The sequence below is a fragment of the Emydura macquarii genome, unplaced genomic scaffold (assembly GCF_026122565.2).
Source record: "Emydura macquarii macquarii isolate MOO-44397 ecotype Brisbane River unplaced genomic scaffold, CSIRO-AGI_Emac_v2 contig_2768, whole genome shotgun sequence".
Classification (NCBI taxonomy): Eukaryota; Metazoa; Chordata; order Testudines; family Chelidae; genus Emydura; species Emydura macquarii.
Genome location: NW_027132905.1, coordinates 41,946,605 through 41,973,415, shown reverse-complemented (window position 1 = coordinate 41,973,415; position 26,811 = coordinate 41,946,605). Strand labels below are relative to the sequence as shown.

The 26,811-nt window shown below is 52.1% G+C and overlaps 1 protein-coding gene across 1 annotated transcript; it reads left to right on the top strand.

The window, feature by feature from the left end:
* On the top strand, nt 1-25,699 carry VWA1 (von Willebrand factor A domain containing 1). The gene is made up of 6 exons (XM_067567234.1): nt 1-322; nt 11,000-11,563; nt 18,688-18,966; nt 19,876-20,148; nt 21,503-21,772; nt 23,411-25,699. The coding sequence occupies exons 1-6, from the start codon at nt 250-252 to the stop codon at nt 23,449-23,451; spliced, it is 1,500 nt and encodes a 499-aa protein (XP_067423335.1). The 5' UTR covers nt 1-249; the 3' UTR covers nt 23,452-25,699.
* Nucleotides 25,700-26,811: the final 1,112 nt, after the last annotated feature.

Genomic DNA, 26,811 nt, shown 5'->3' with positions numbered 1-26,811 from the left:
TAACTTAGCAGCGGCAGAGGCGGCGGGGGGGTGTTACTTGTGCTGCTCCTCCAGCCCGGCCCCTCCCGTCGGGCGGGCTCTGGGACTCGGGAAGGGAGGGAGCGGCTGTCTCCGGGAGCCAGGGTGCGCGGCGCAGAGGAGAGGCTGGGACCCGCGCGGGACCCTTCGCTGTAATATGCCCGCGCTCCAGCCACGCATCTGCCTGCGCAGCTCCCAGCTTTTGGATTTAAGGTAGTTCCCTCGCTTGCCATGTTGGCCCGGACGGCTCTCCAGCTGGCGCTGTGGCTGCAGGTGGCTCTGGGGCAGAGCATACCTAAGAAAGGTGAGCGCTCGCCAATCCTTGGGTTAGCCTTTGGGGGTTTCCTTAGACCTGCGAACATGGGCCTGGCAAAGTCAGGGGGTGACCGGGGTTTGTGCAGCCCTGTTATTATACGGGGGGGGGGACAAACTTCCTGAAAGCGCCACATCAGAGAGAAAACTTGCCTGGTTTATTATCTGTTTAAGCAAATCAAATGCAGCTTGCCCTGGGAACTTGCAGATCTCAGTGGGATCCTAAGGAAGGAGATGTGGGATTCTTCATGAAGCAGTTACCAGGGCCCTGGAATGGAAAAGATCTACTTAAATTAAAAAAAAAAAAAAAAAAAAGTAATTTCAGGTGCTACTGCTGCCCTGGAGTCCCCCTGCTAATTAGTGGGGTTTAACAACTATGTTCCCCCCCACCCCTAAAATGTTTTTTCTCTGTCCATGTGTTGTGTGAAGATCCCTTGCAAACAGGGGAGCTGACAGAGTGAAACTGACAACAGGTAAAATGCTGTCACAAGCACAAAGTAAATTGGAAAATTAAAGGGGGGGGGGATTATTAATCAGTTTCCTCTATAGTAACTTGTCACTTGAGACAGTAATGGATGAAAACCATTCTCAGACAACAGAGTGATGTTTAAGTTGACAGTGTCCGGTTAATTCTTCCTTTGTTTATAGGTAGAAAAAATTCTAGGCATTGAATGTTCTAATAACAGTAGGTGTAGGTGGATTTCACTGGGATAATAGGATAATATCCACACCTGGGGCATAATGCTGTGTGAAAGGAGGTGCGAACTTTCAGTCCGGTTTGGATAACAGATTCTCAGCCTCTCCTGCTGGGGGAGCAGGCCAGGGATTGAAAGAGAGCTGGGGGGAAACCGTTTTCCCGTCCTGGGGAAATGTTTGATGATTCCAAAAAATGTCCAGTCCCAAAATCCGGACAAAAGGTCAAAATCTTGAACACCTTCGCAAACTGACTCCAGAAAAAAACAATCAGTCTGGCTCCATCCAAAACCAACATTTTGATGATTTTGAAATGTTTTGTTTTGATCATGACTCTTCATAGATTTTTTTTAAAATTAGAATTAGTTTATATTTTGAAACAAAAAGGCATTTTGAACCCAAACAACTGATGGTTTTTTTTTTGTTTTTTTTTTAAATGACAAATGTCAATGTGGAAGCTTTTTTGCTTTTTTTTTTTCTTTACCCTAAATGAGCAATTTGTCAGATTTGACCCTTGCCCACACACGTTCCAGCTGTGGCGAATTCGCATCTCGTGACAAAAAATAGTTAGGTCCAAAAATTCCTATCCAGCTCTAGTTAGAAGACTTACGGGGCAGATTTTGTGACCTTCAACTGGAGGAAAGGTCGCAGAATCTGCCCCATAAGTCTTCTAACTAGAGCTGGGCAGGAATTTTTGGACCTAACTATTGAGTGGTTGAGTGGTACTTTGCTATGGACTTCAGCAGCACTCCTTGCAGAGTAAAGCAGTGCTCAGTGTATGCTGGAATCTAGCTCTAGGCAACATAATTTTCCAAGCTATATTCTGATGCCCGGGCAGGCATTGATGCATCATTGCACCTGGTGCTGTGCCAGGATTTTCTGATTCCTAGGCAGAAATTATTATTCTTGTTCATGTAAACGGCCCTAGTACTGTAGTACATGGCACTAGTCTTGCCTGACCTAAGAGAAAGACGTTGCCTGGAAGAGGAAATTAAAGAGCGAGCGTTACCTTTGCAAAAAGAACGTGGCTGACACAAGAAGCCAAGTTTTACAAGCTGCAATCTTGGTTTCTTTGCTTTGACTTCCCAGTGAAATGCAACTGCTGGCTGGCTCTGTCTGAGACTCTTCCAACTCAGACTGCTTTGCTCTTCGGTGTTGTATACCTCCCAGCCTGGGCTCAGCACAGGTTCCTCTAAATTTTTCCTTAAAGTGCTCTGGAGAAAACCATCTGGATAGACCATCATTCGTGGCTTATTTTGGTTTGATTACAGTGTGTGGTGGGCTGGACTGGCAGGCCCAGAAGACTAAGTGGAAGGCAGAAAGTGAGTCTGTGTGTCCCGGGCTCTTCCTGGTGCTCAAACTTAATGCACACGTGTGTGGCTTCATTTTTAATTGCCGCAAACAATGCAGGGACATTACTGGGTGGCCAGTGGCATTGCCTCGGTGCATTAATTCAATCACTATCGTTATTGGAGAGCTGCAGCTAAAATAGTGGAGTAGCCTTTCAGGGCCAGATTCTGATCTCCGTTCCCTCCTATGCCAATCCAGAGTTTCTTACTTTGGGTTTACATGGGTGTAACTGAGATCAGCATTAGCTGGTTATTCTAGATTTACACCAGTGGAAATCAACACCCAGCCTATAGAAAGGAGAACAGTTCATCATTGCCCCGTACTGCATGCCACCATTTACCCCCATGCAAAACCCTTGTGCAGTGGTTGATTCGCACCCGCACAATGTACGGCAGAGAGCACCACTGAGTCGTGCTGTTGGGGGTTTACAGATCGCTGTCTTTCTCCCGGCAGTTGTGCTGCATTGAAAGTGCAGCTCTGTCGGTGAGTGGCAAGCAGGAAACAGCAGCCAAAGCGAGGCTGAACCTGGGATTTAGGAGCAATTTGAACAAAAACTCCTGGAGGAGAAGAGTGCTTGGCTGGGGTGAAAGCCATGAAGTTCAGAGCTTTGATGCTGCTTTGATGCCCTGCTTGCTTCGCCCTCTCTGTCTTGGTGGGAGCATGTGAGCTTATTCCTGAGATGCAGGGAAGTGAGGCTTCTTCATTGGAAAGTGAGCTGGCCATCTTATGCAGCTAGCTCTGGGGGAGTGTGAGGGCAGTATTGGGGTGCTTATTGGGTGAAATTCATCCCCCAAAGTCGGAGTGCTGGGCACTCGAGTCACATTTTCAAGCTCTCCTCCGCTACCTTGAGGGCTAGAAACTGACTTTTATTATTATCATTATTTATTATTGGAGACTGAGATTCTCTCCTAATCTCAGGACTCCAAGAGCTGGGGCTTTATGCAAAGCACCAAGTATCACAGGACAATCAGGAGATGTGGCAACAAATGAACTGGGCTGAAGAGCTATTTCTCAGTCAGTGGCCTGTATTTGGTGCACACTGACCGTCCATGGCTTACCCTGCAGAACAGGACTGGTCTTTTGTTTGTGTGAGTGTCCCTCATTTGCAGAGACCTGTGCTTTGCCCCCTAAATACTCTCCATTTCCCAAGCAGTGTGGTCTCTCTCGTTTGTAGTACAGACTCTCCTCTCTCTAACCCGCAGGGCACTCCAGAGTAACACCCCCGCTTGGGATGATAGTAAAGGTCCCCTCCTGGGAGATTTTGATGCCTTTGCCCAGGGCGAGTTCTTTTCCCTCCCATCTGTTCTGACTGGGGTTGCACTGAGTACGGAGCCTGCTTTCTTCAGCAACCAAACTCCAGCTCTGTTTCTGATGATGCTGGGTTCCCCCCCGCTCCACCCTAAAGCAAAAGTGAGGGCGGGGCATCAGGGCAGGAGGTTAAAGCTTAATTAAGAGATGAGACTTGCCGATGTCACTTGGCTTCTGAGTCCACTATGTTCTTCCTACCGGTTCTGAGTGCCGTGTAAATCAAGCGGCACAGGGTACAGTGGGGTGACAGCTGAAAGGGAGCAGAGGTTTTGGCCAGCATCACCCTTAGATCTCTCAGTGCGGCAGGAGGAAAGCTTTGGCTGGCTACTTTCGCCCAGATAAAGCCAAGGGTGAAACTAGGCAACTCCATGGTCCCTTGACAGCTTTGTGATCTCCCTGTGGTTCGCTTCTAATCACATAGCCAATACCTCGCTAGGCTGGCATGCACATTGCAATAACAAAAAGCCATCGACCAGCCCTGCCTAGTGGGAGAGAAGGGCTGCCCACCTCTGTCTTTTGTTTCCAAAGACCTGGATTCCAGCACAGCCAAAGACCACCCGGGATACGAGTTTCCCACAGTCAGTCCCCAGGTTAGGAGATTTTCTGGCTTAGAATAAGGGGCATGAGGTGCATCGGCAGAGCTGCTGAAGGTGCTCTGCGGCGGTAGAACGGATGGAGCTGCAGAACTCTGAGCCCGATAGGATCTGCTGCGCCAGCGCTGGAGCTAGTCCCAGGAAGCACATTTTAATGAAGTCGCTTTACAGAAGTTGCCAAGAAAACAGAGATGGGTTTTAAAAACCAAGCCCAACCCAGGTGGGGGGGTAGCCTGTGGATGTTTGTCAGTGGGCTGGGAAGGGCTAATGAGGCTGAGGCAGGTTCTTTGTCTTAAACATCCCACTGGAGGTGAGAAATCTCAGTTTTCCATTTCGCCGGACCACCATGATTAATGACATTTCAGGACTGCTTGGAACAGTGGCTGAGTGCAAAGCACAAGGGGATTAAGCAGCAGTTTGAATCCCAAGGTGGTGGATGAAGGGGAGGGAAGAATTGTAACGTACAAGGAAATTAAAAAAGAAAATGCAAAGGGAAGGGCCTTAAAGCATTCTTCTAGCGTGTTGTACTCCTGTTCCCTGCTTTATGTGATACATCTCTAGTCTAATGACAGCTGTGACCAGAAAGAGAGGGGGGGGGCAATTTATTTATATTTTATTGGGGTTAAGTGTTGGGGAAGCCGACCCTGATGTAGCTTTTTTGTTTGTTTGTTTGTTTGTTTGTTTGAATATAGGAGCAAACGTGTGTGTCTCTGTCCTACAGGCCCAGGGGAGGGAACCAGTCCGTCTCTAGTATCCATAAATGGCTGCAAAATGTATGCCTGCCTGCACAGGTTTTCCAAACAATAAAATCTAAGCACCTTTCCAGTTCTGTCTCCAAAATATGGTACTTCCTGGGGTGCCAGTTAATCAACATGCCCATTTCTAGCAAGGCATCTATCACCTTTCACCTTTCAGGATAGGTCTTTCAGTGAGTGGTGGCATCATCTGAGGCTTGGCAGGATGCTGGCTCGTATCCCTCCTTTGATAGCTTCCTCTTGGCAGTGGTTGCTCTGTGGGTTGTTGTTTTTTTGGGGTTTTTTTGGTCTGTGTCATTCCCGACTGCGAAGTCACTCACTGACTATGGCAGGCAGGGCAGGGCTTTTACTGGAGCCTTCTCCCTCGTGGTGCATTTGTTGCTGTCCCCAGGGAGTTCAAGAGCACGTGATCTTGTTCACCACTTACGGGCGGACTCCTTTGTCCACCTCCAGTCTCAAGCCATCCAGATCCTGCCAGGGCCGAGAGAACTTGCAGCTGCTTGTTTCGACGTTCAGAAAACAAGTGACACCCCTGGGCCGGATGAGGGTGGGAAAAGAGACCGGGAAACAGATGACTTCATGCCAGGAGATTGGCCACTGTAGTGCCAAGTACTCTGGCCCTGGCCTGCCAGCCAAGTGGCTGGCCCTGCCATCTGACTCAGTCATACAGCAGCACGGGTGACCCAGAAAGGGGAAGCACAGAGCGGTGGCAGCGTGATCTGCGTGTCTTGCTCCAGGAATCCAAATCCATCAACCGGCCGACGTGGGTTCCTCTGACTGAATGGACTGAAGTTAGGGGCCGGGATGTTTCTATCCCCCTGAAGGGCGCCGGTTTGAATCCGGCTTGGGCTAGTATTGGCTGAAAGTCTCCTCTAAGGTGTCCCCTTCTCCAGAATCACCGTTGGGTGCAGCCTTGCTGGCAGACTAAGGAGAGAGGCCAAGGACTGAATGGGTCCTGGAGAATAGGTTTTCCCCTCAGTGCTGAGGTCAGGATTGACGCTGGTGCTGCTGCTGCCCATGCTGTGCCAGTTTTGTGAATAAACAGCCGACCCTCTGAGTGGTTTGTGTGTCCAATTCCTGTTATGGGCACTCCTGTTGCTGTCAGGCTGTGTGGTCCGGTAAGCTGAAAGCTAGACACTTGGACCTTTGAGACCTGGCTTCTATCCCTTGACCTGATGCGTGATCTCAGGAAAGTCTCTGCCTTAGTTTCCCTCTCTGTAAAATGGAGACACTACTACCCCATCTGCAGAGCACTCTGAGAGCTCAGGATGGGAAATGGTGTATCCGAGCTAGGCATTGTAATGAATTGTTGCCCTGCCGCAGGTCTGCTCCCAACTCTTGCTGTTAAATGCCAGAGAAAGTAACTCTGCGGTTTTGTTGGTTCTGTAACCGGGTCTGTAATGCTGCGGTGCTGGGGGGCAGGTTTCTGCATGGTGCTGGGTCACGCTGAGGCGGCTGTAATGAATCTAAGCTCCGTTAATGCATCTTCTAGGCATCTACCACGTAGTCGTCACCCTCTGACTTCGATGCGCTCCTTTTCGGGTGGAGTCACAACAAGGAGGATTCGCGTGATGTCTGCCGCCGGTTCACGGCGCGTTGGAATGGCTATGTCCTCCTCTCAGCCCGCACACACTGCACAAGACGGGTTCGTTAACTAGTCAGCCGCTGGGCCTTCTGGAACCGAAGGACAGCACGGGGGGGATGCTTCCCAGGGAGGCCGTGCAGACAGCAGGGGGAAGGGCCACCAGGGCATCAGCTGTCTAGATCGCAGAGCTAACAAACACAATCACACCCATGCTTCCTGCCATCTCTCTCTCACACACACACACACACGTGCACTGCGCCAGGCCCCACGCTCTCACACCCAGGCGCATTCTTGACCTGCACTGTGCCCCTGCTACACTGTGCCCCTGCTACACACCCCTGAAACACACACACTCCTAGACACCCTCTGCCACCGCACGCTCGCTCTCTGACACGCCAACACATGCACACACACCGGACACATTCAGACACAATGGCTGGGGCTAGCGTGGGGCAGGATTTCTGCCTCTCCATGAATTAGTGGGACCTGAGGATGATCCCTTGTTCTCTTTGGCCAGACAAGGGGTACAGGACATTCCCTGGAAAGGTGAAGGCATTTGGGTGACTACGTAGCAAGTGTGAAAAATCGGGACAGGGGGTGGGAGGTAATAGGCACCTATATAAGAAAAGGCCCTGAATATCGGGACTATCCGTATGAAATCAGGACAACCGGTCACCCTACATGCACCCCCCCCCCCCTCGCTTCCTACTTTTCCATTCCTGGCCCCATATCCCTCACTCCTGTCCCCCAGGACCCACATTCCAGTCCTGGACCCACACACACTGCTCTGTCAAAGCCTTTCAACCCCACCCTGCAGCATGGCCTGGTGTTCTAGTCCTGGCTTGCCCACGCAGCTCTGACAATGCCCCCTCCTCTTCCAGGGCAGTTCTTCCAATGCTCCTCCTCCGGGCCGTGCAGAACCCCCGCAATCCCAGTGACTGCTCTCCTTGGCGGGCTGACTGCCAGTCGTCTTGAACAGTACCCCAAGTCAGTGTTGCCAGCTGTTGTGATCTTATGCCTCTCAGCTTGCATTTGTGGAAGGGGAGAAGTAGGTTTCCAGCCCTCACGGTTAGAGAGAAAAGCTGGAAAATGTGAACCCTTCACTCCCTCGGCTCAGAACTCAGAAAGACAATAAAAAGACCTGAAAACTTCCTACCTTAATAAAACATCTTCTCTCTAAGCCAGTCTTCTGGCTTTTGGAAGCCTAGCTATGCTGTTTGAACGCTTGTGCTGACAATGCTGCTAGGGAATGGACTACGGCCCCATTTCTCTTCTGACCTGCAGCTGAGGGTCCCGGTGTTCGGAAAAGAAAGGCTAGCGCACTGTAATGCGGGGTGTTTCCACACTGGCAACCTAAAGCATTTTCAGTGCATCTTCCACCTGTTTGGCATTTTCTGTCCCCTAAGGATTCGTGCCGCACATACAGCATTTTTTGTAATAAAAGGTATAAAGAATGTATGAATTTCTGAGCCCAGTCCCGCAGCCATGAACAAATGAGCCAGACAGAAATGCTGCTATCACAGCAGATTTTCCATCATCTTTTCTGTCCTCCTCCGCTTCCCCTGCGTACTCCGATTAACTAAGCTGCAAATGGCAATAACGTGCCTTTCTTCTCGGAGGCTCTCACAGTGCGATGTGGGTTGTTTTCACACGGCTCACCCCCCACCCCCCCGCGAGCATTGAAATGTAGACACCTTTTGGGTGCGGAATGCAGCAAGACCACACAGCAGTTTTTAGAAGAAGCGAATAATTGGCGTAGCTGCAAGTTTCAGGGGAATTTAGGTTTGCTGGGTTGAACTATGCTGGAGCTTCGCCTAGCCATCATGTCTAAAACGTTAGGCTCAAGCACGGACGATGGAAGATTTAGCTAGTCAAGGATTGTGCATAGTTCTGAGAGACTCCTGCATGATCCTTGCTCTTTTGGGATTTCAATTGGACATCTACAGATTCAAGCCCTCCACCTTCTGGAGAATGAACTGAGGCCCAGGGAGGCCTGCCTCCATCTCTGCCCCCAGGAGCAGACTTTGCTGTTTACACCTGTGCTAGTCAGATAGCTCTGATGCCCACTGGGGATGGATTCTGGCAGCAACATTGGAACCAAGCCAAGAGCTCCCTGCCAGCTCCGAGATCCTGCTGCTCCTCCTGGGAATCTAGAAGTAGCAGCGTCTCCTACCACATTACTTTACGGTCTATATTGTGTTCCAAACCGGGCTTGTTTTAATTCCGGCCAAACTCAGCGCCAGGAAATTGAAGAAACATCCTCTTGTTTGCCCCCTTCCCTTGACAGTGACTCCGCCTGTTTTTTACCAGCTGTTTGCTTCTGGTGCTGGAACTTGCTCTGCATTAGGCTAAGACAGTAGGTCTGGCTGGCATGGATGTTTCACAGCCTCTAGGGTCTGAACAATGCGCCGGTCAGGCCGGCTGGGAATGTTGAAAGCGCAGTAACAGCTAGAACACTTCCAGCCTCTGGCAGCTTGTGAGAACATGCCAGAAAATGCGTTGCACAACAGAGACGAGTGACTGAGCAAATAGATTGTATAGCTCTCAGGGAGAGATCAGGAGAGCGCGTCTGTAAAGTGCTTTGAGATCCCCGGGTGGAAGGTGCTGTGCAAGTGGAAGGTGTTCCTTATTACCTGCTGAGGAACCACAGTGACTACCTTCCCCACTGGAACAGCTGCAGAAGTGCCCCTAACTGGCATAGGCAGATCACTCCCACAAACACCATGTGCTTCGTGTGGGACACACGGATGTGGCCCTCCTTTTCTCGCTGTCCCCCTGTGCATGGGTGAAGGTTGACATTCCCACCTCGCTCCTCTGAGAGGTCAGCAGCTGTTTCAGCCAGCCAGTGGCTGTATGGAGCGGATCTCTTGGAAGATGAATGTTGAGCAAGGGGCAGTGTGGTCCAGTGGGTAGGGCTCCGGCCTGGGAGCTTAGCGCTCTATTCCTGGCTCTGCCAGTGATCTAGGGTGTGACTTTTACAAGGTCTCTGTGCTCCTTTCTTCTCCCGCCCTGTGTCTGTTTCTACAACACTGTGAGCTTTCTGACACCAGGACAGTCTCTCCCTACGTGTCTGTGCAGTGCCTCGCCCAGTGGGGCTTCTAGGTGCCGGTGTGAGAACGATAACGCTCATTTTCTCCTGCCCTCCCCCCTCCTTTGTGTTTCATTGCCAAACGTGACTTTAAAAGGAACTTGGCCAGGAACTTCTGAGTGCAGAAAACCCGCATCTGCAGCGCGAGCGCTTGCCTGGCTTGTCAGCCCCTGGAGTTGCACTGTGCCTCCTGGATCTGGCCATTGTGGGCTGATTGTTGGCCTGGATGCTGTGCAGCACATGCCCGTAGAAGGACTGAGCTTGCAGAGGCCAGATCTGACTGCAGGGCCGCGCGGGCCTTTGCCAAGAGCGGGAGGGCAGGAGGTGCTCTGCAGCGCTGAGATTCGTCGGCTGTGTTTGGGTGGCCCAGGATCCTGTTTATGGCAGCTGCCTGCTTGATTTAACTCTTCTGTGGAAGGTGTGGGTCACCGGAGCAGTGCTACAGTGCAGCTCGGCACACACTCTGACGCTCCACCTTCTTTCACCGCGCCGGTCGAAGCTTGCCTTACAGCATGCACGTCACACGGGGGGCCTTCTGATTTGTCCCTGGCATAAGCGAGAGAGCATCTCCTGCTCCCCTCCCATTTGTGATCCTGCAAACCGCCTTGAGCCCCATCCTTCAGCACACAGGGGCTCCAAGCCACCAAAGCTGTGTGAGTGATTGCAACCCAAGCATGCGCAGGCTGTCAGGCCGTGTGCCCTAACCCGCTGACGTCCGTCTTACGATTTCAGTGGGCTTTGGATTAGATCCTCCGTTCACTCCCGTTTCTGGGTTAAGTGATTCCAAATATCGCCAGGAGAAAGGTCTTTAGAGAGCCAAATTCTCTCCTTAAGTTGTCATTCCATGGAGCCCTGGACCGTATTAAAAGGTACAAGCCTTTATCTGCGTCTGTGTGTGTCTCTGCTTTGCATTTCTCGTCCGAGGGTCTCAAATTGCTCTGCAGAAATAAAGCTCTAGTCCACAGCCAGCTGACGAGGCAGAGCAGTACAACGAAGACCACTGTGCAGGCAGGGAAAGGGGGGGTGCAGAGAGGCGATGTGACTTGCCCGGGCAGGCACTGTGAGTCAATGGCAGTGCCTAGAATAGACACCACGACTCTTTATACCAAGTCATAACATGTGTAAACAAAGGGGCCAGTCCTGAGGTTCTTACTGCAGCAAATTCCCATTGAACTGCCTGCATGTGGACCTCGGAATTTGGCCAAAGATAAGCACATTAACTGCTACCAGACTGCTGTGGGTTGGATTGGGTCCCACCATCTCAATAACCTCCTCCCCCTCTCTCTGTCTCTGCCAGGTCTCCAGCCCTTCGTTCCAGAATCAGAAGGGGACCTCCTCTTCCTGCTGGACAGCTCTGGCAGTGTCTCCTACTACGAGTTCTCCAGGGTGAAGGAGTTCATTCGGGACCTCCTGCGACCCTTCACCTTTGGCCCCAGCGACGTCCAGACCAGCATCATCCACATCAGCACTCTGCCCACCATGGAGTTCCCCTTCGACCGGTACCTGTCCACGGGGGCGGTGCAGCAGGCTGTCCGGGACACGCAGCAGCTGATGGGGGACACCAACACTGGCAAAGCCCTCTCCTACGCCAAGGAGAAGTTCTTCACAGAAGAAGCTGGCGCCCGGGCAGATGTGCCCAAGGTGCTGGTGTGGGTGACAGATGGCTTCTCTACAGATGACATCTCCCAGCCCATGCAGCTGCTGAAGGACATGGGGGTCACGGTCTTCATTGTCAGTACTGGGCGGGGGAACTATCTGGGGCTTTCGGCAGCTGCCAGCCAGCCTCCTGAGAAGCACCTGCACTTTGTGGATGTGGATGACCTGCCCATCATCACCAAGGAGCTGAGGGATGCCATCATAGGTACCATGCGCGGGCGAGCCTGGGCAGAGCTGTTCCAGTGGGCAATGCCCCTTCTGGGTGGTGGTTGGTGAATGCCAGAAAGTCCCTAGGTTTGGGGAAGTACCCAAGAGTTCTGAGACTTCTCTGAATCTTCTGTGGAGGTCTCTGGCCTGCAAAGCCAGGGCTGGAGGTTCCCAGTGTTTCCTCCATGCCCACCACGAGAACCGCTCCTCCAGTCCCACAAAGAGTGCGGAGGGCCTACACCCATCTGACTGAAATGCAGCAGGTGGCCAGACTTTGCAGAGCTTCTGAGAACACTCAGTTCTAGGGACCGGGGACCGTTGGGGTCAACTCCTATTTTACCTTCACTAGCTGGTCCTGTTGCGATCCAGCCCACCTGGGGTACCTCAGACGTGTGTGGTGAGGGGTGATGGAGCGCAGCACCCCGGGTGGGCTCAGCGGCAGCAGGGAGTGAATCAGGAGCCTCCAGATCTTAAAACAGGAGCCTCTACTGCCTGAGGTAGCAGATCCAGCTCTGCTATTCGAGGCTATAGCTGGCTCCAACCTCTCCATGAGGCCCAGCCCTCACTAGCGGGGGCCAGAGCGCTGTGACAATGGCCAGATACTCAAAGGTATTTAGGCACCTAACCGCTCAGTGAGGGGCTGAGTGGGATTTTCTAGCATGCCTAAACTGGCTAGGCACCAAACTGATGGGAGTTAGGGGCTTAACCGGCTTAGGAAATCCCACCCTAAATACCTTTGAGAATCTTGCCCAGTGCTCAGTGCTGCTTCATGTGTGAAGACAACAAGGCCCCTGCTGTGAGGAGCTGGCAGTGTAAGGATCTCCTAGAGTGACACGCTGCATCGCTGCTGTGCAAGGTATATGGGATTTCTCGTCCTTTGCCAGCAGAGATTGGGACCGCAGTGTGGGTTGGTGGGGAGACCTCCTATTGACCAAGAACAGCTGCCCCAGCAGTGGTGTTGACCTTGCTTTGTCCGGAAGTGATCCCAGGCCTTGATGCGGTTGGGGGAAGAGTGGGGACAAATTCTTGTGCCCCTTCGGGGAAGGGGCCCCAAGGTCTTGCAGCTGTAACACCAGCCTTACGTGCTACAAAGGGAACAAGCCAGGATTCGTTCCCTTCCGTAGACTGGTGGCAATTATCTGTGTTTGCATCGCAACGACTTGCGCAGCGGCGGAGATAGTCAGACAGCAAGTTGTCTGGATTCCTTTGAAACCCACAAGACTTGGAAATGAGTCATTGTGGATGCAGGTCATTGGCTTCCCTGCAATTCAAGCCAGGCATGAAAACGTACCAAAGCCAAGAACGTTCCTTCTGTCTCCACAGATTAATGGTTACCCAGGGAACTCGCAGCAGAGCAGGAGGTTTAGCAGCAGAAAATAAAGATTAGGATTTTCCAGCATTAGGTGCTCAAATCCCTTTGAAACCTAGGGGGAGATGGGTGCCTAATTCTCTTAGGCACACTAGTAAATTTCAGGAAAAAAGATTACCTGGTTGCCCAGTAATCTGGATGTAACAATTTGCTCTTTAATATGTAAACACCCCATCCAGGTTTCAATAGTGACAGGCACTGTGGGACACATCTAGGTGGTGATGTGGGCTCTTGAGTGGCAGGTGTTAGTGGGAGCTAGGATTTTTTAAGTTGTATCCTCTAGGCCACTTCCTCTAGGACACTCGGTAAGTCACTTAACTTCCCTGACTCAGTTTCTCCCTCTGTAAGACGGGACTAACTTTGACCGGCCTTAGAAGATTGCTTGGTTGATGTCCGTCAAGCAGCTGGAAGCCACGAAGAACCAAGTGACTCTGTAGACCTCAACACTATGGCTGTAAATTACCTTGGCCTCACTTGCTTTCTGAACGGACTGAAAGTTTTCAACCAACATTTCCCAATTGTTCAGTGGCTCCAAGCTGTCCCATAAACACGGGTGCATGACCCTGAGACCCCTGCGGCATGCGCAGAATAAAACCAGCGCTGATAGAAACGTTGGCAGCGTCGGATCACCTCCTGCGTACCATGTAGAAAAGAGCAAACCTAGCCTGGCAGTGTGTATACATGGAGGCTGGCAGTCACGAAGGATCAAAGTCCTGCCTTTAGGCCACCTGGCATGCTGCTGGTGTTCTCTAAATAATAATTATTAAACGTGGTTGCTAGCAGGATTCCAGCTATGGAAATTGTGACCAGGAGTTTTGCATTTCCAGTGCTGTGTTGTAACGAGCTATAGGACTTAGTCAAGGGGTCTGATCTATAGCACAATTTGGCTTGTACAGTCCTCAGAAGAAAATCCTGGCCAGGCTTGTCAGAGTTAGCGTGCTGGCAGCGAGCCTGTTTGCTGCAAGCATGACTGTGGCTGCGGGATTGGAGCGAGTGTAAGATCCAAAGGTGGGTTAGACTTTCACAGCTGGACTTTGCAAAGCATCCAGGAGAGAGACCCGGGCAGCCAAAAGCCACACGCGCGGTGCTGGAGACAGACTTTCCAAAACACAGGGGAACACCTGGTGCTTGTCTGCATGTCGTTACCTACGACTCACATCCTCCACACAGCTCTCCAAGGACTGTTGCTCTGGGTGTTGCCTGCAGTTGCAAAGCTGGGGCCTTGTCTAAGCCTCCTAGTATTCTAGGATCTAGGATTTCTTTGGAAAGCTGAGCAAGGTACTTTGGCCCTGCAACGTTTTTCCATTTGCTTTCTGGAGATTGCTTCTCCATTGGAAAGGATGTTTAAATTCCCTGCCCGGCTCCTGCGGAGTGGAGAGGTATGAAGTATCCAATTAACCCTTTCCACAGTCACGTATCGACACAGCAATTTCGTCATTAAAGTAAAACACTATTTACACTATTTACAAAACCAAGCACAAAAAATTGATAAAAGAGAAAAGAAAACCAACTGCACCTGCCAAGTTGCTGTGTGGGAAGCAGGGGCCTCCACCACCCCTCCAGTTGGGGAATAAGGGAGCACGTACCGTGTCGTCACAGCAGTGGCCGGAATGTGCAAGGTGCTGTAGAAACCCCTGTTTGTAAATGGGCCACTTCAGCTCAAGCAGCAGCCCAGAAGTGGGGCAGTGTCATCGCCAACTCCAAGCACACGCACAGTGTGAGTCAGGCCCCTCCAAGATCTGGCGTGAAGATCATGAGATGTCTCAACCATAATAAATGCTGTGTTCTTTTTTTTTTTTTCTTTGCCTTCTGGCTTTTAAGCCTCTCCGAGTTGCAAGCTTTACTCTGCACCCGTGACTTTTTCTAGATTTTTTTTCTTTTTTAAAGGACATCTGAGATTCTTCCTTATGCCCATGACTCCAGGAGCTGGGGCTTTAAGGGAAAAAATACCAAATGGCTCAATAAAATTGTGAGCGCTGGCAAGTGCGGGCCTGCTGAAGACCCCTTTGCCTCCCTTTCCCCAGAGCCACAGGTTCTGTGTTGTGCTGCCACGATGTGCCTATGCCATGGGAGAGAAGGAAGGCCAGCTGGCATGCGGGGCAGGGAGACCATTCCAAGTGAGTGGGCAGCATGGGAAAAGGCCTGGAGCTGGCATTATTATGGTCATTATCCTGTCCACATCTCTTGCAACAAGACAGTGAGTTAAAAGGCCTTTTGTAGATGTACAAATAAGCTTTGTAATGAAACGGTCCCATCTCCTCCCTCCAGCCCTGCCCAGGAAGGGGTTGGGTTTCATCCCCACTCATTGCGCCATGGACCTGGCTGCCGTTCAGCAGTGGCCTCAGGTGCGAACGTGAGCATGGGAGCAACCCAGAAAGGGAGTAAATTATAGGGGCCACGTCTCTTCTACAAGATTCATTAGCCTTTATCTAATCGTGGCTCCCTTAAGAAACATCTCCTTTGCTTTTAAAGACTTGCTCAGAGATCTAAGCAGGCAACTAATAAACCAAAGCTGTTTGCTCTTTGGGATTCATGCCAGAGTTTTAGATCCAAGCCAACATGAAAGGCACTACTTAGAGTGAGTGAGTGAGAGAAGGGGAATAGGCTCATATTTTGGGCACAGGGGAGCACCCACCTCTTGGTTTCTAATCCTGCCTCTGCTGTGGCCTCCCTCTGTGACCAAGTGACATCAGCTCCCTGCCTCAGTTTCCCCCTCGTGTACAGTAAGTATGATAATATCAGCTGCCCTGCGGTGAGGGGTGCTGGGAAAGTTAGTGAATGTAAATGGCTCGACAGACTGTCAGCCGGGTTCTGATCTGGCTTGCTGTGGTGTCAGTCAGGAATAGCCCTCTTGAAGTCAGTGGAGCTGTGACAGTGTGAAACTCTTTTAAGCGAGAGGAGACTCAGGCTGTGCTAGGAGACTGACCCGGACAACTCTTGTCTCCTCCGTAGTTACTTGATTCCACCCCCACCTGCCTGGCCACACGTGCAGTGTTGGAGGCAGACCAGCAGGCTGTTGGGCATCCCCTCTAAACTTTTGCTGTTGCATTAAATCCACACAGACAATCACTTGCATTCCCTTTCCTCTTTGAATTGATAGACCTAAATCTGTCACCCCGTAGGCACCGTGCCACCCTTCTCCGGCCAACAGACAGCTCGTGTGTAGGATGCTCTCCATGCTGCCCTTCCTCAGTGAAGATCTAGAAGGCTGAAGTTGACTAGCCTGCTGATCCCGCTCCTTTCGCCAGCCCTAACCATCAGGATCCGCCACAACGGGCGCCAGGGAAATACCTGGATTAGACTGACAGATACAGGGAAAACAAATCAGATCTTGGGGAAATGGCTGAGTAATGCAATGCACGCGCTGAGCCTGCTTCTTAGAGACAGTGGGGGTTAAAATATGCTGGACCAGATGGGCCAGAGCTCTCATCTGTTATGGCAATGCCTCGTTCTACAGTGTAACCTTCCTGACCTCCCGCGGGTAACTAGAGACTCCACTGCAGTGCAAATGACAAGAGCGGCCCAGGATTAAGCTGCTAGTGTCCTCTTAAAGTGGTGCATACTTCTCACCTAGTATCAAGTTAGCCAGGGGAGGGAATCTGGCTTTCTTCTCCGGGGGCCGGACCTGTGATGCAATGAAAGAATTCCGTTGGGGGCCGGGTGGGTTTACGTTAGCGAGGGGTGTCTCCTTGCTCACGGCTGCTGACTGTGCTCTGGAGAAACTGACGTCTCGCTTTGGCACATTGCCCACTGCAGGATCCTACATGCACAGAAGCAGTGGAAACTGCAGTCAGTGAGCGCACAGGCCCAGGTAACGCATCTCTGAGCTCTGGCAGCCCCTGGAGAAGGCTCCGTGTGCGGGGACAGGGTACAGCGTGGAGTCCAGGAACATAATTTCCCAGTCCGATAAGGAATATCGTCCACCGTGCTTAGCAGATGTGAGGACCTGCCCTGGAGGGATAGAATTCAGTCTGGTCTAACCCGCTTGTGTTTGTTAAAATGGCCATTCTGTCTGAAATCAAACTTTGGAAGCCTAATCCTATTAACAGTGGGTGATAAGTGGGACTAGAGCTCATGGGCTCTGTTCCTGACTCTGTGAGCCGGGGCGAGGCTTTCACAGCCAGGAGTCAGTGGGGGCGGGGGTGGGACGCCTGATAACCAGCGCATTCCCCTCTCGGCCTCAGTTTCCCTCTTCGTTGAAATGGGGACAATGGCGCTGCCTCTCAGGTGGCTTGTGAGGCTTCCATCAGCACTCGTGGAGCGTCCTTCCCGCCCCCGGCGTGAGCTAAGGGGAGCGTCCCGAGGGAAGTGGTTGTGGCCAGGTGCGAGCCCCTTGCCATGGCGTTGGGCGAGGAACACAGCCAGTTTCCCTGGGAACATCCCACCACGGTGTCTCGGGCAGGGCCGGGGTGGCCAGAGCAGACTGGGTGAGTGCCGGCTCATGGCATTAGCAGGACAGTGTCTCCATCCCAACAGGGGGAAGGTGGGAGAGTTGAGCATAGGGGGGAGACATGAACGATGCAGAGCAGCCTGGGGCACTGTGGCAGGCCGGGGTGGAGGCTGCCCTGTCCTGTCCGAGCTGCCGCTGTCCTGTGCAGCTTCAGTTTGCCCAGTCTGAAGGGCACCAGAGCAATGTGTGCTGTTGGCCGAGGGTTCTTTGGAGCTGAGGGGCCAGTCTTGCCATCCCAGGCATGATTTAGTGGGCATCAGGGGTAGAACCGCCAGCCCTCACGCCCAGACGCGCGCACAGCTGTGCAGTTCTGAGCCATGTGCCAGCCTTTTGGATGGGATTTCCGCTGCCGTCTGGTGGACGTAGGAGAGACACGTGCTGGCTTTAAAGCACAACCCGATACTCTGTGGATGATAACGGACAAAAGGGGGTGGTATTTAGACTCAGAAGTGACTAAAATGATCCACTAGTGTCCCCCCCACCCATATCCCAATACCCAGACCTCCTTGCTCCTGTTTACACTAGCTTCCTGGCTTTGAGGCAAAGGCTCATGGCATTTTTGTGCTCCGGAATCTTAAAATAAGGGACCGATTCATGGCAGCCCAGCTCCGCTCAGGTGACCTGTTGCTATGAGCTGCTAAGCTGCTGCCCTGATCCACCCCAGAAGTGGCTGCATTGCAATGAGGTGTGGTCTGAGCCATGTAGCGTTTTTTTCTAATGTGTTTAGAGTCCCTCGCATGAGAGGCAAAATCCAGCCATCTAGGGCAGGGGTGTCAAACTCGCTGATGGTGACGAGCCAAATTCACATAACATGCCCTTCACGGGAGCCATGCAACACCCGCCGTCGAAAAATTCGGGCTATCTTCCATTTTCGGCGGCGCAGCATGGGCCCTTTTTGGCGGCGGGATTTCGCAGGGGACCCTGTTGCCGCTTTTAGGGATTTCTGTGGAGGATGGTATTGCCGCTTTAAGACTCTCTTAAAGTGGGCCCTCCGCCAACAAATCTCTTAGAGGGACAATGCCATACGCAGAGAAACTTTCGGCGGCAGCACGACTCACTGAAACACTGGCCGAACGCGGGCCAGATCAAAAAGGTTCGCGGGCCAAATGTGGCCTGCGGGCCGTATGTTTGACACCCCTGATCTAGGGGATGCAAAATGATCACTTGCATTTTCTGTGCCTAAGGAGGCTACTGCTGCTGTTGTGATGGAGGCGGGTGTTTTCACTGGCCCCGGGGAGCCAGTGGGACTTCTCTGCTCGCAACTGGATCCGCCACTGACTTCTTATTGCTGTTTCTCCCCCAGATGTTATCCGAGCAAAGCGGCTTCGCGCTGTGGACATCACCTCCATCAGCTTCCGTCTGACGTGGCCCAGGCTCCTCTCCGGTGACACCGGTTATTACACGGTGGAATATGCCCCTACGGACGACCCTAGGAGGAAGCTGGCGAAGCAAGTGTCCGGGGATCACACCAGCCTTTTCCTGAGCAATCTCTCACCAGAAACCACCTACGAGGTGGTGCTCATTCCGGAGTCCAACGTGCACTACATCCCGCCACAGACCACCAGAGTCACCACGCTGGAAGGTAGGACTAGCACCTATGTGACGGTAGCACCAGTCAAGGATCAGGGCTTCATCCTGCGGGGTGCCATGCAGACACACAACGAGGATGGTCTGTGGCCCAGCTGAGGTGTCTAGACTCCGTGTGGAGGAAGATGAGTCTGGGTTTGAGAGAGCTTTTCTAAGACCCTGGAGCTCGCTCCCCCATAAGCTGTAGTGCAGGCCACCATCGGAGACAGGATATTGGGCTAGACGGACTGTTGGGCCGACTCAGTATGGCAGCTCTTATGAATCTATAGAAAACATAGGCAGAATTTAATTGGAAACTGGAAGTTTTGGCTCTCCGCTGGCTTAACCGGTGCCGATCGGTGGATCCCATCGGGGTAAAGGGAAGCAAAGCAGAAGCAGGTGTAAAGAGCTCCATGACCTGCACACCCTGTGTGCACCTTCTCGCTGGCGCAGTGTGACGACCCATGTGTAACCGGGGTGGGTCGTCATCAGCTGGGAAGGAACCTGGGACCACTCGGTCTAAAGCCCGAAGCCGCTTCTGCCTGAGCTGAAAGACCCAGGTGTCTTAGCCGAGGCGGTGGCAGGCTTCCCATCCTCTGTAGGTGACCACTAAAGGGTGACATGGAGCAGACGACCAGTAGAGGGTGACATCAACTGGATTGCGCACATAGGGAAGCCGTGAGCAGATGCTGGACCCTTTTGAGGCAGAAGGGCTGGCTGTGCAGAAAGCAAGTAGCCATGGGGAGCCTTTTTATTTAGAGCAGGATTGAGCTATGTTGACGTGTCTGATGGAGGAACAACCCCCAGTGGGTCGATTTTGCTTCCGCCTCCATGACGGCAAATCGGCTTACGCTGCTCTGGAGGGAGAAAGCTCTGCTGCCGTGAATCACGCAGACGCTTGTCTTCCTTTCCCTCTTCCCCGCAGAGGAAATCAGCCCAGCTCGGGTTCTCATCTCAGAGTCCAAGCCGCACAGCTTCCGCGTCAGCTGGTCTCCCACGCCGGACAGCGTGGTGAGCTATCAGGTCCTATATGGGCCGCTGCCTGGCAATTCGGCGAAGCTGCTGGAAGTGGATGGGGGACACAACAACACCATAGTGGAGAACCTGGCACCCAACACCACCTACTTGGTGACAGTGGCGGCTCTCTATAAATCGGGGATGGAGAAAGCCCTGTCAGCCAAAGCTTGCACTCAGGAAGGTGAGTGAGAGGTGCCCTCTGCTGACAGGACACCGCCATTCCAGCTGTGGCCACATCTTTGGCCAGACCAGGCACTGAGGGGGAATCCCTTCTCCCTCTCTCTTGTGTCTCCTGCCCCTGACATTTGCAAGCAAAGCCAATATCCTAGTATAAGGTAGCGCCAGGCCTCAGTGAAAGAACGGGCCAGCCAACCCACCTACAGCAGTGGTTCTCAAACTTTTTAAATGGAGCCCCCCCCGTGGACTTTTGTCTAACAATCACGCTTCCCCTGAATCGCGCCCCCCCCCTTCCCCTTCTGAAAAGGGGCGGGGGGCCTTTCAGAAGAAAAACACGCGAGAAGCATGCCGGACAGCGGCAGGAGGCTGCTGCAGGAGGGTGGCGGCAACGGCTGCTTCCGTCTCCGTGGAGCTGGACCAGCTCTGTCCCCTGCTCCGTGCCCCCCATGATCCATCTTTCACGCCCCCCCTCTATGAGAACCACTGACCTAGAGGGGACCCAGGGTGCAATGCAGCTTTCAGAGAACAGAAAGTGAGTATCGTCGAAATGTGGCAGAGCGACAAAGCATAGGCCTGATGAAGATTTGACAGTAGGTGCGCAACGTGTCTCCAACACAGCCTCCCATGGAGTCTGTCCTCCTGAGCCACCGGGAGCATCACAAGCAGAGCCGGCTTGTGGATGCCGGACTCCCCCGGGGAAGAAAGGTCGGCGCTGTTGTCCTCTCCTTCCCTGGAGGCCTGTGTCTTGGCACCTCTGAGGGATGGAGGGTGCTGGGATGAAGAGGTGGGCATAAGCTCTCCTTGGGCATCTGGCCAAAACTCCCCCACCAGTGTGGTTGGGGAAGCTCAGGAATGGGGGTGTCGCGTGTTGGGGGGGCTCCCACAAAGTGAAGTCCCTGGAACTTAGCTCGTCACAGCAGGCTTTGGTTTAGTCCGAATGACTCAAGTGTGAGCAACGGCAGAGATTGGAAGGGAGCTGGGGGCGCAGTGTGTGTGTGTGTGTGTGTGTGTGTGTGTGTGGGGGGGGGGGGGGGGGGGGGGGGGGGAGAGACAGACATCACAGTGCAGTTGACATGGCCAGGTGTCTGTGTCACCTAAACCACTTTTTGTCAGCTTCAGCAGAACTATCCCCTCCAGCCTGGAGCGGCCCTTCCAGGGCAGGGGGGAGCCAAACAGAGGGAGTCCTGTTATGGCCCAAGCTGTCCCTGTTCTGTGGCTAAACAGGGGCCTGCAGAGCTCTTAACCCTGCCCTCTTCCCAGCCCCAGAGTCACTAATGGAGGGAAATGGGGCCCTGAAGGAGGGATGACCCCAAAGGAAGGGCCCCAGTAACTTGCTCTTCTCCCCATCCCCCGGCTAGAGAGCTCCAAGGTGAGACACCTGCGCTTCGAGGACATGGGCCCCAACACCCTGAAGGCCTCCTGGGACTCTGCTGACGGGCCAGTCCTCGGTTACCGGGTGAGGTGCCGGCGGCAGACGGGCCCCTCGTCGCTCCTCAGTGTCTCGCCGCAGATCCACAGCGTGCTCCTGACCGACCTGGCCTCGGGCACCGCCAACCAAGTGTGCGTGAAGCCCGTGTACAAGAACTGGCCGGGGAAGAGGCTCTGCCGCCTGGTGCACATGCAGCACGGTGAGTCGGGGACGGGAGCTCCCCCTGGAGAGGCCGATGTACCAGCGCCTTCGTGCTGGGCGATGGGATGCAGGGGTGCCAGAATCCCTTTGGCCCAGTAGCCACGGGTGTCGCTACAAGCTGAACCCCATAGGGCAGAGCAATCCCAAAGGCCAGTGCCCACCCCCACGCGCAGTGGCACAGGCTGCTCTTACACCACAGCGTATATTGTACAGCCAGGGGCATGGGGCAGGACAGAAGTGACCTGATTGTCAGAGATGTTCAGTCCCTGCTGCCCCCATTGACTTCAGTGAGAGCTGTGGATGCTCAGCACCTGTGGAAATCAGACCCTCCGTCCCAAGGGGCTGGGTTGGTAGGATTCGGGCTCGTGATGTTCAGTAGAGGGACCTGGAGGATTTCTCCCTTTTAAATCCCGTGTTTTAAACTGATCCCGTCTGAGAAGCACTGCTGTCTGGTTTAACGAGGAGCCTTGTTACCCCGCCTGGGTTCTTGGCACGCTAAGACAGGGGCTGAGAGCGGCCGAAGTAACGTGTCGTGCTGGGTGTCGCGCTTGAGGCCACGGCAGGCTAGCCTGGGTCTCACAAGTCCCGTGCCCAGCCCTGTCGGCAAACTGGGGTCCTTTGAGGCGCCTCAAGTCAGTCACGTAAAAATGGAGGTGCCCCGATGAGAGGCCGCTGGTGCTTTGACATTGAAATCCTCTCTCCATTCTTCGAGGGCCTGATCTGGAGCCCACTGACGTCAGTGGGATCTTTCCACCCACTTCAGTGAGCGTTGGCTCAGGCTCCAGCTGCCATTACAAGGCCCTTGTGCTCAGGGGCCGGGATGCTGAGAGATCCCCCCGCATCCCAGGTTGCTGATGAGTTGCCCAAGGCTGTGATGCATTTAGCTGGTCACACGTTTTTAGTAAGAGCACTTGCCCTTGTCTGCATGGCCCTGTTGTTTGGACTAGGGGTTTGTGAATCACAGCTTTGCAGGACCTGGAAATGTACCAACTGCAAAAGGCGCCCTGCAGGCACTTGGAGTTAGCAGGAGAAGAGCGGGGCACCTGGGTGGAGGAACTGCTGTGTGAAAACCCTTTCTGTGGTTTCCAGTGCTGCTTTGACATCGCCCCTCTGCTTGTCATCCTCCATCTTGAAGGAGGAGAAGCCCGTGGCCTGAGAGATTAGCTCAGGGAGGGGCATCCCATGCATGGGGGACAGGACAGGAGAAAGCGCCGGGGGCTGTTTGTGGGAGAAGCAGGTGGGTGCGGTGGTGTTGCTGGCGCCGTGGGTGATGGTGGCGATTGGAATTTGACGCGGGCAGGCCACAGCAGGATTCAAAGAGGAGGTGATACCATCAAAGTGATGGGAAAGGAAGAGGATCCAAGCATGAATGAACCGGGGGGAGTGGGCATCCAGGAGGAGGTTGCAGTAGCCGAGAGAGGGGGAGGGGAGTTTCCCTGTGTGGACAGAGAGGAAAGGTCAGCGTTTGGACATGGCCTGGCTAGGCAAGGCCCAGGAGAGGGTGGAGTCATAGATGCCCCCTGGATAAAGGCCTGAGCAGCGGGTGGAGCTGTGTCTTGGGGAGCGAGATCTCTCAGACTTCCCCAGGAGGTTCGGATGGGCAAAGCTGACCATTTGTTCTTTGTCTCCTTTCCAGTGACAGCAGCACAAGGATATAAGCCCAGACGGACAGCTTGAGAGACATTGGACTGAGCTGTTCCTATCCAGGGCGAGGGGAAAGGATCGGACAAGAATGAATGGGGGGACTTCACAGATCAGCTCTCCTGCATTAGCCCTTGAGGTGTGTGGTTCCCCCTACCTGTTGTCAAGCCCACAGGCTCCTGAAACTGTAAAGTGCGACCCCAGCTTATAAAATGACTTGGCAGACTGGAGTAGCGGACTGGGTGATGGATTCCAGCCATGCAGTGGTGCAGGTTAAAAATTGTGCTAGCCTCCTCATTACCCTTTCTTATGTTACTATGCCTGAAAAAGAGTGCTGGAAAGACAAAGTAGGAAATCGGAACCGTTGTTTGCTTCCTGTGTTTTATTTATTTTCTGTCTTGTTTTGGTTTTTGCAGAGTATAAATACGTTCCAGGTGCCAGAGATTAATGCGCCGGCTTTGCACTGATCACAAGTGGTTGGGAATCAAATTTATCCCTGGTGTATAACTCCACTGAAGCTGTTGGAGTTGGACCAGGGGGGAGTTGTGCCCTTAGAGTTAAGTGGGCTTGGGAGGCAGAGCTATGTCTTGTACCGGGAATAGGGTAAGAACACAAAGAATAGATTCAGCCAATGAACAGCAGCTTCCATCCAAACACCCCAGTGTTCAACACGCATCACAACAGGGCTAACATCGTCCATCCCTGAAATGCAGCCCCCTCTAATGTGGAAGGACAAAACCCTTGAAGGAACTTAGACTATGCAGGGATAATCCAGCTCAAAATATTATTTGGGGAGAGGAGGGAAGAGGAAATGCGAGAACCTGTCTGGAGTTTGGCCAGGACACAGTGGTTAACTCCCTGACTCTTTTATAAAGTGCCCCGGGATATTTAATAATCACGAACAGTCAAGACCTTGGTTTTTGTCTCCCTCAAATGACTGGTAGTCTTCGCTTGATAAACTCCCAGGAATGGAGCAGCGGGGTTGTTCCAGGTGAAGGTTGATGTGCATTGGCAGAACTGTGGGAAGGAAGCTTGTACAGGGCTTGCCTCAATAATCTTTGCCTCATCAACACTGCTTCAATCTCTTTTTTTCATGGATGCTAAATTCCCTCCAACCACCAAGTCTGCTCAGAAATGAAGGGATTTCAGGAAATCCTGCTCTTTTCCCCCCACCACAGGTACCAGATTATAATCTTATCTGCCTTCCATTGGGATCAGAAGCAGTGTGTCATGGGCAGTTTGACAGTGGCCCTTTTCCTCTCTCTCACACACACCACAAGCTACTACCATAGCTGGTGTTAGTTTGGCCCAGCAGGTGGAAGACCCAGGACCGCTTGGATCAGGGAGATTAATTGACTGTTGTACCCCTAGACATGCTGCAGTGGTAGGTCAATACAGAGGAAGCTCGTCCTGCCACTACCTGATCTCAGTCTCTAGAGCAGTCATTCAGGAACCTTTCCCCACCACTAAAAGCATCAAAAACTGTTTCAAATAGCTGCCTGTTCCCAGGCTGCTGCCCTGCCTCAAAGCCTGCCCTGCATTTAAAAAGGATATCACTGTGGGAGGAACCAAGCCTAGCTGTTCTCTCTGCCTCCTGCTGCCTTTTCAGGATGGGATGGTGGGTGTGGAAAATGAGGCTGATGATCATTTTAGTACCGAGTGAAAATGCCGTTTTAGACGCATAGTTCCACACAGCAGGGCGTAGGGTCCTAAGGAGATGTACATTCTTCTTTGCGCCCAAGGACGCAGCACCAATGTGCATGTATTCCCCTAGAAATGTTAGGTGTTCGTTGCTTATTTATCCTGCACGTGAAGCATTTTAATAGCTACCCTGTACATTTGGGAAGCCATGTGCTAGATCCTGCAAGCCGTCTGGGGGCCTGATTTTGCACCATTGGAGTCAATGGGACTTTGCCATTGACTTGTGTTGAACTCCAATTGGGTGGCTTACCCAGGGCGTAGACCTTGGGCTGGCCCTTTGCACAGAGCTGACTGTCACCCATTGATCCCAGCGGGAGAGCTTACAGGACCCGTGTTCTCTTTTGGGAGGCCTGTGAGTAACTCTGACTAACATTAACAGACCTTACACTTGCAGCAAGAGGAAGATACAGCCTCCTGAATCTTTCATGCAATAAGCTGTAAAAACATCTTATTCGTTCTTGCTGTAAGATGATCGTTTTAATTTTGCACAATTCCCCTGCGTAACTTACTGTGCATTAACATTGCCTTCCCTCTATTGTAATGTGTCCTTTGGAAGACAGTAAATTAAATGTACAACACAAGATCTGTTGAGTTGGAACGATTCTTTCCTTCTGGATTAGGTGGCAAATAAGTTAAAGGTGAGAGAGGTGTGTGGAAAACCTGTTATTTCTTTTAATTATAAGCGACTCAATATAATTGTTCGCCTACACCTTCATGGTAGGTAGATGTTGCAAGAACGTATGAAGGAAACGCTCAAAATCTACAGTACTAGGGAGACCCTCTTTCTCGACATTGATTGAGGTATGTATTTAACTGAATAAAAAGTGATGTTAAAATACGTCTGTCAGATACGCAGTGTAAACAAACTAAGGTTACTGTAGAATTCTCAGCTGCTCAACTGGTGGAAGGCCCACACGCAAAATAACATCAATGGAGTTACACTGATTTACACCAGCTGATGATCTGGCTCCTTAACTTTACAACTGTATGATTTGTGTGTGTGTGTGTGTGATATTCCCAAGCTGACTGTTTCATTAATAGGCTTTTTGGCATGGTACACACATACCACAAGGATGGGCGTGTCAGAAATACCTAGATAAGATTTACAACAATGTTGACTATTTCTGTCAATGTCAAAAGGGCGGGTGATAAGGAAGGCAACTTACTAGTATTTTTTTCCTGTGTCCTGTGTAAATATCTTTTGATATATTTTAACTTCTGTGATGTACCCTGTATACAGTTCATGTGTAGATTTAAAAGAGAAAAGAGGCAATGATTTAAAAGAGAAAAGAGAAGGGGAATGATCCAGTGTTCCATTGATTGGAATGACACCTCAGGTTTAAACAGAAATGAAAATGGCTTTAAAAGGTGCAGGAAAGTAAATGTCATTTAGGCCGTAAAAAATAGGCTTGAGCATATAGGTTTGTGACTGCAGTGCCCATGAACCTAAAAATTCAGCCACATTGGGTGGAATTCAGTAGTTGAAACTCACAATGCTTGAACTAAATCCTTATCTTTTAGATAGAGCAAACTTATGAGGAGGTTAGAACAGAGCTTCTGCTATGAGCAGGCTATTCTATAATTGTCCACTTTGGGTCCTTCCACCTTTCTCTGAAGCACCTGGTGCTGGCCAGTTGCAGACTGAAGTAGCTGGGACAACTGGTGGGATCTGGTGCAGGGCCTCCTATGTTCTTG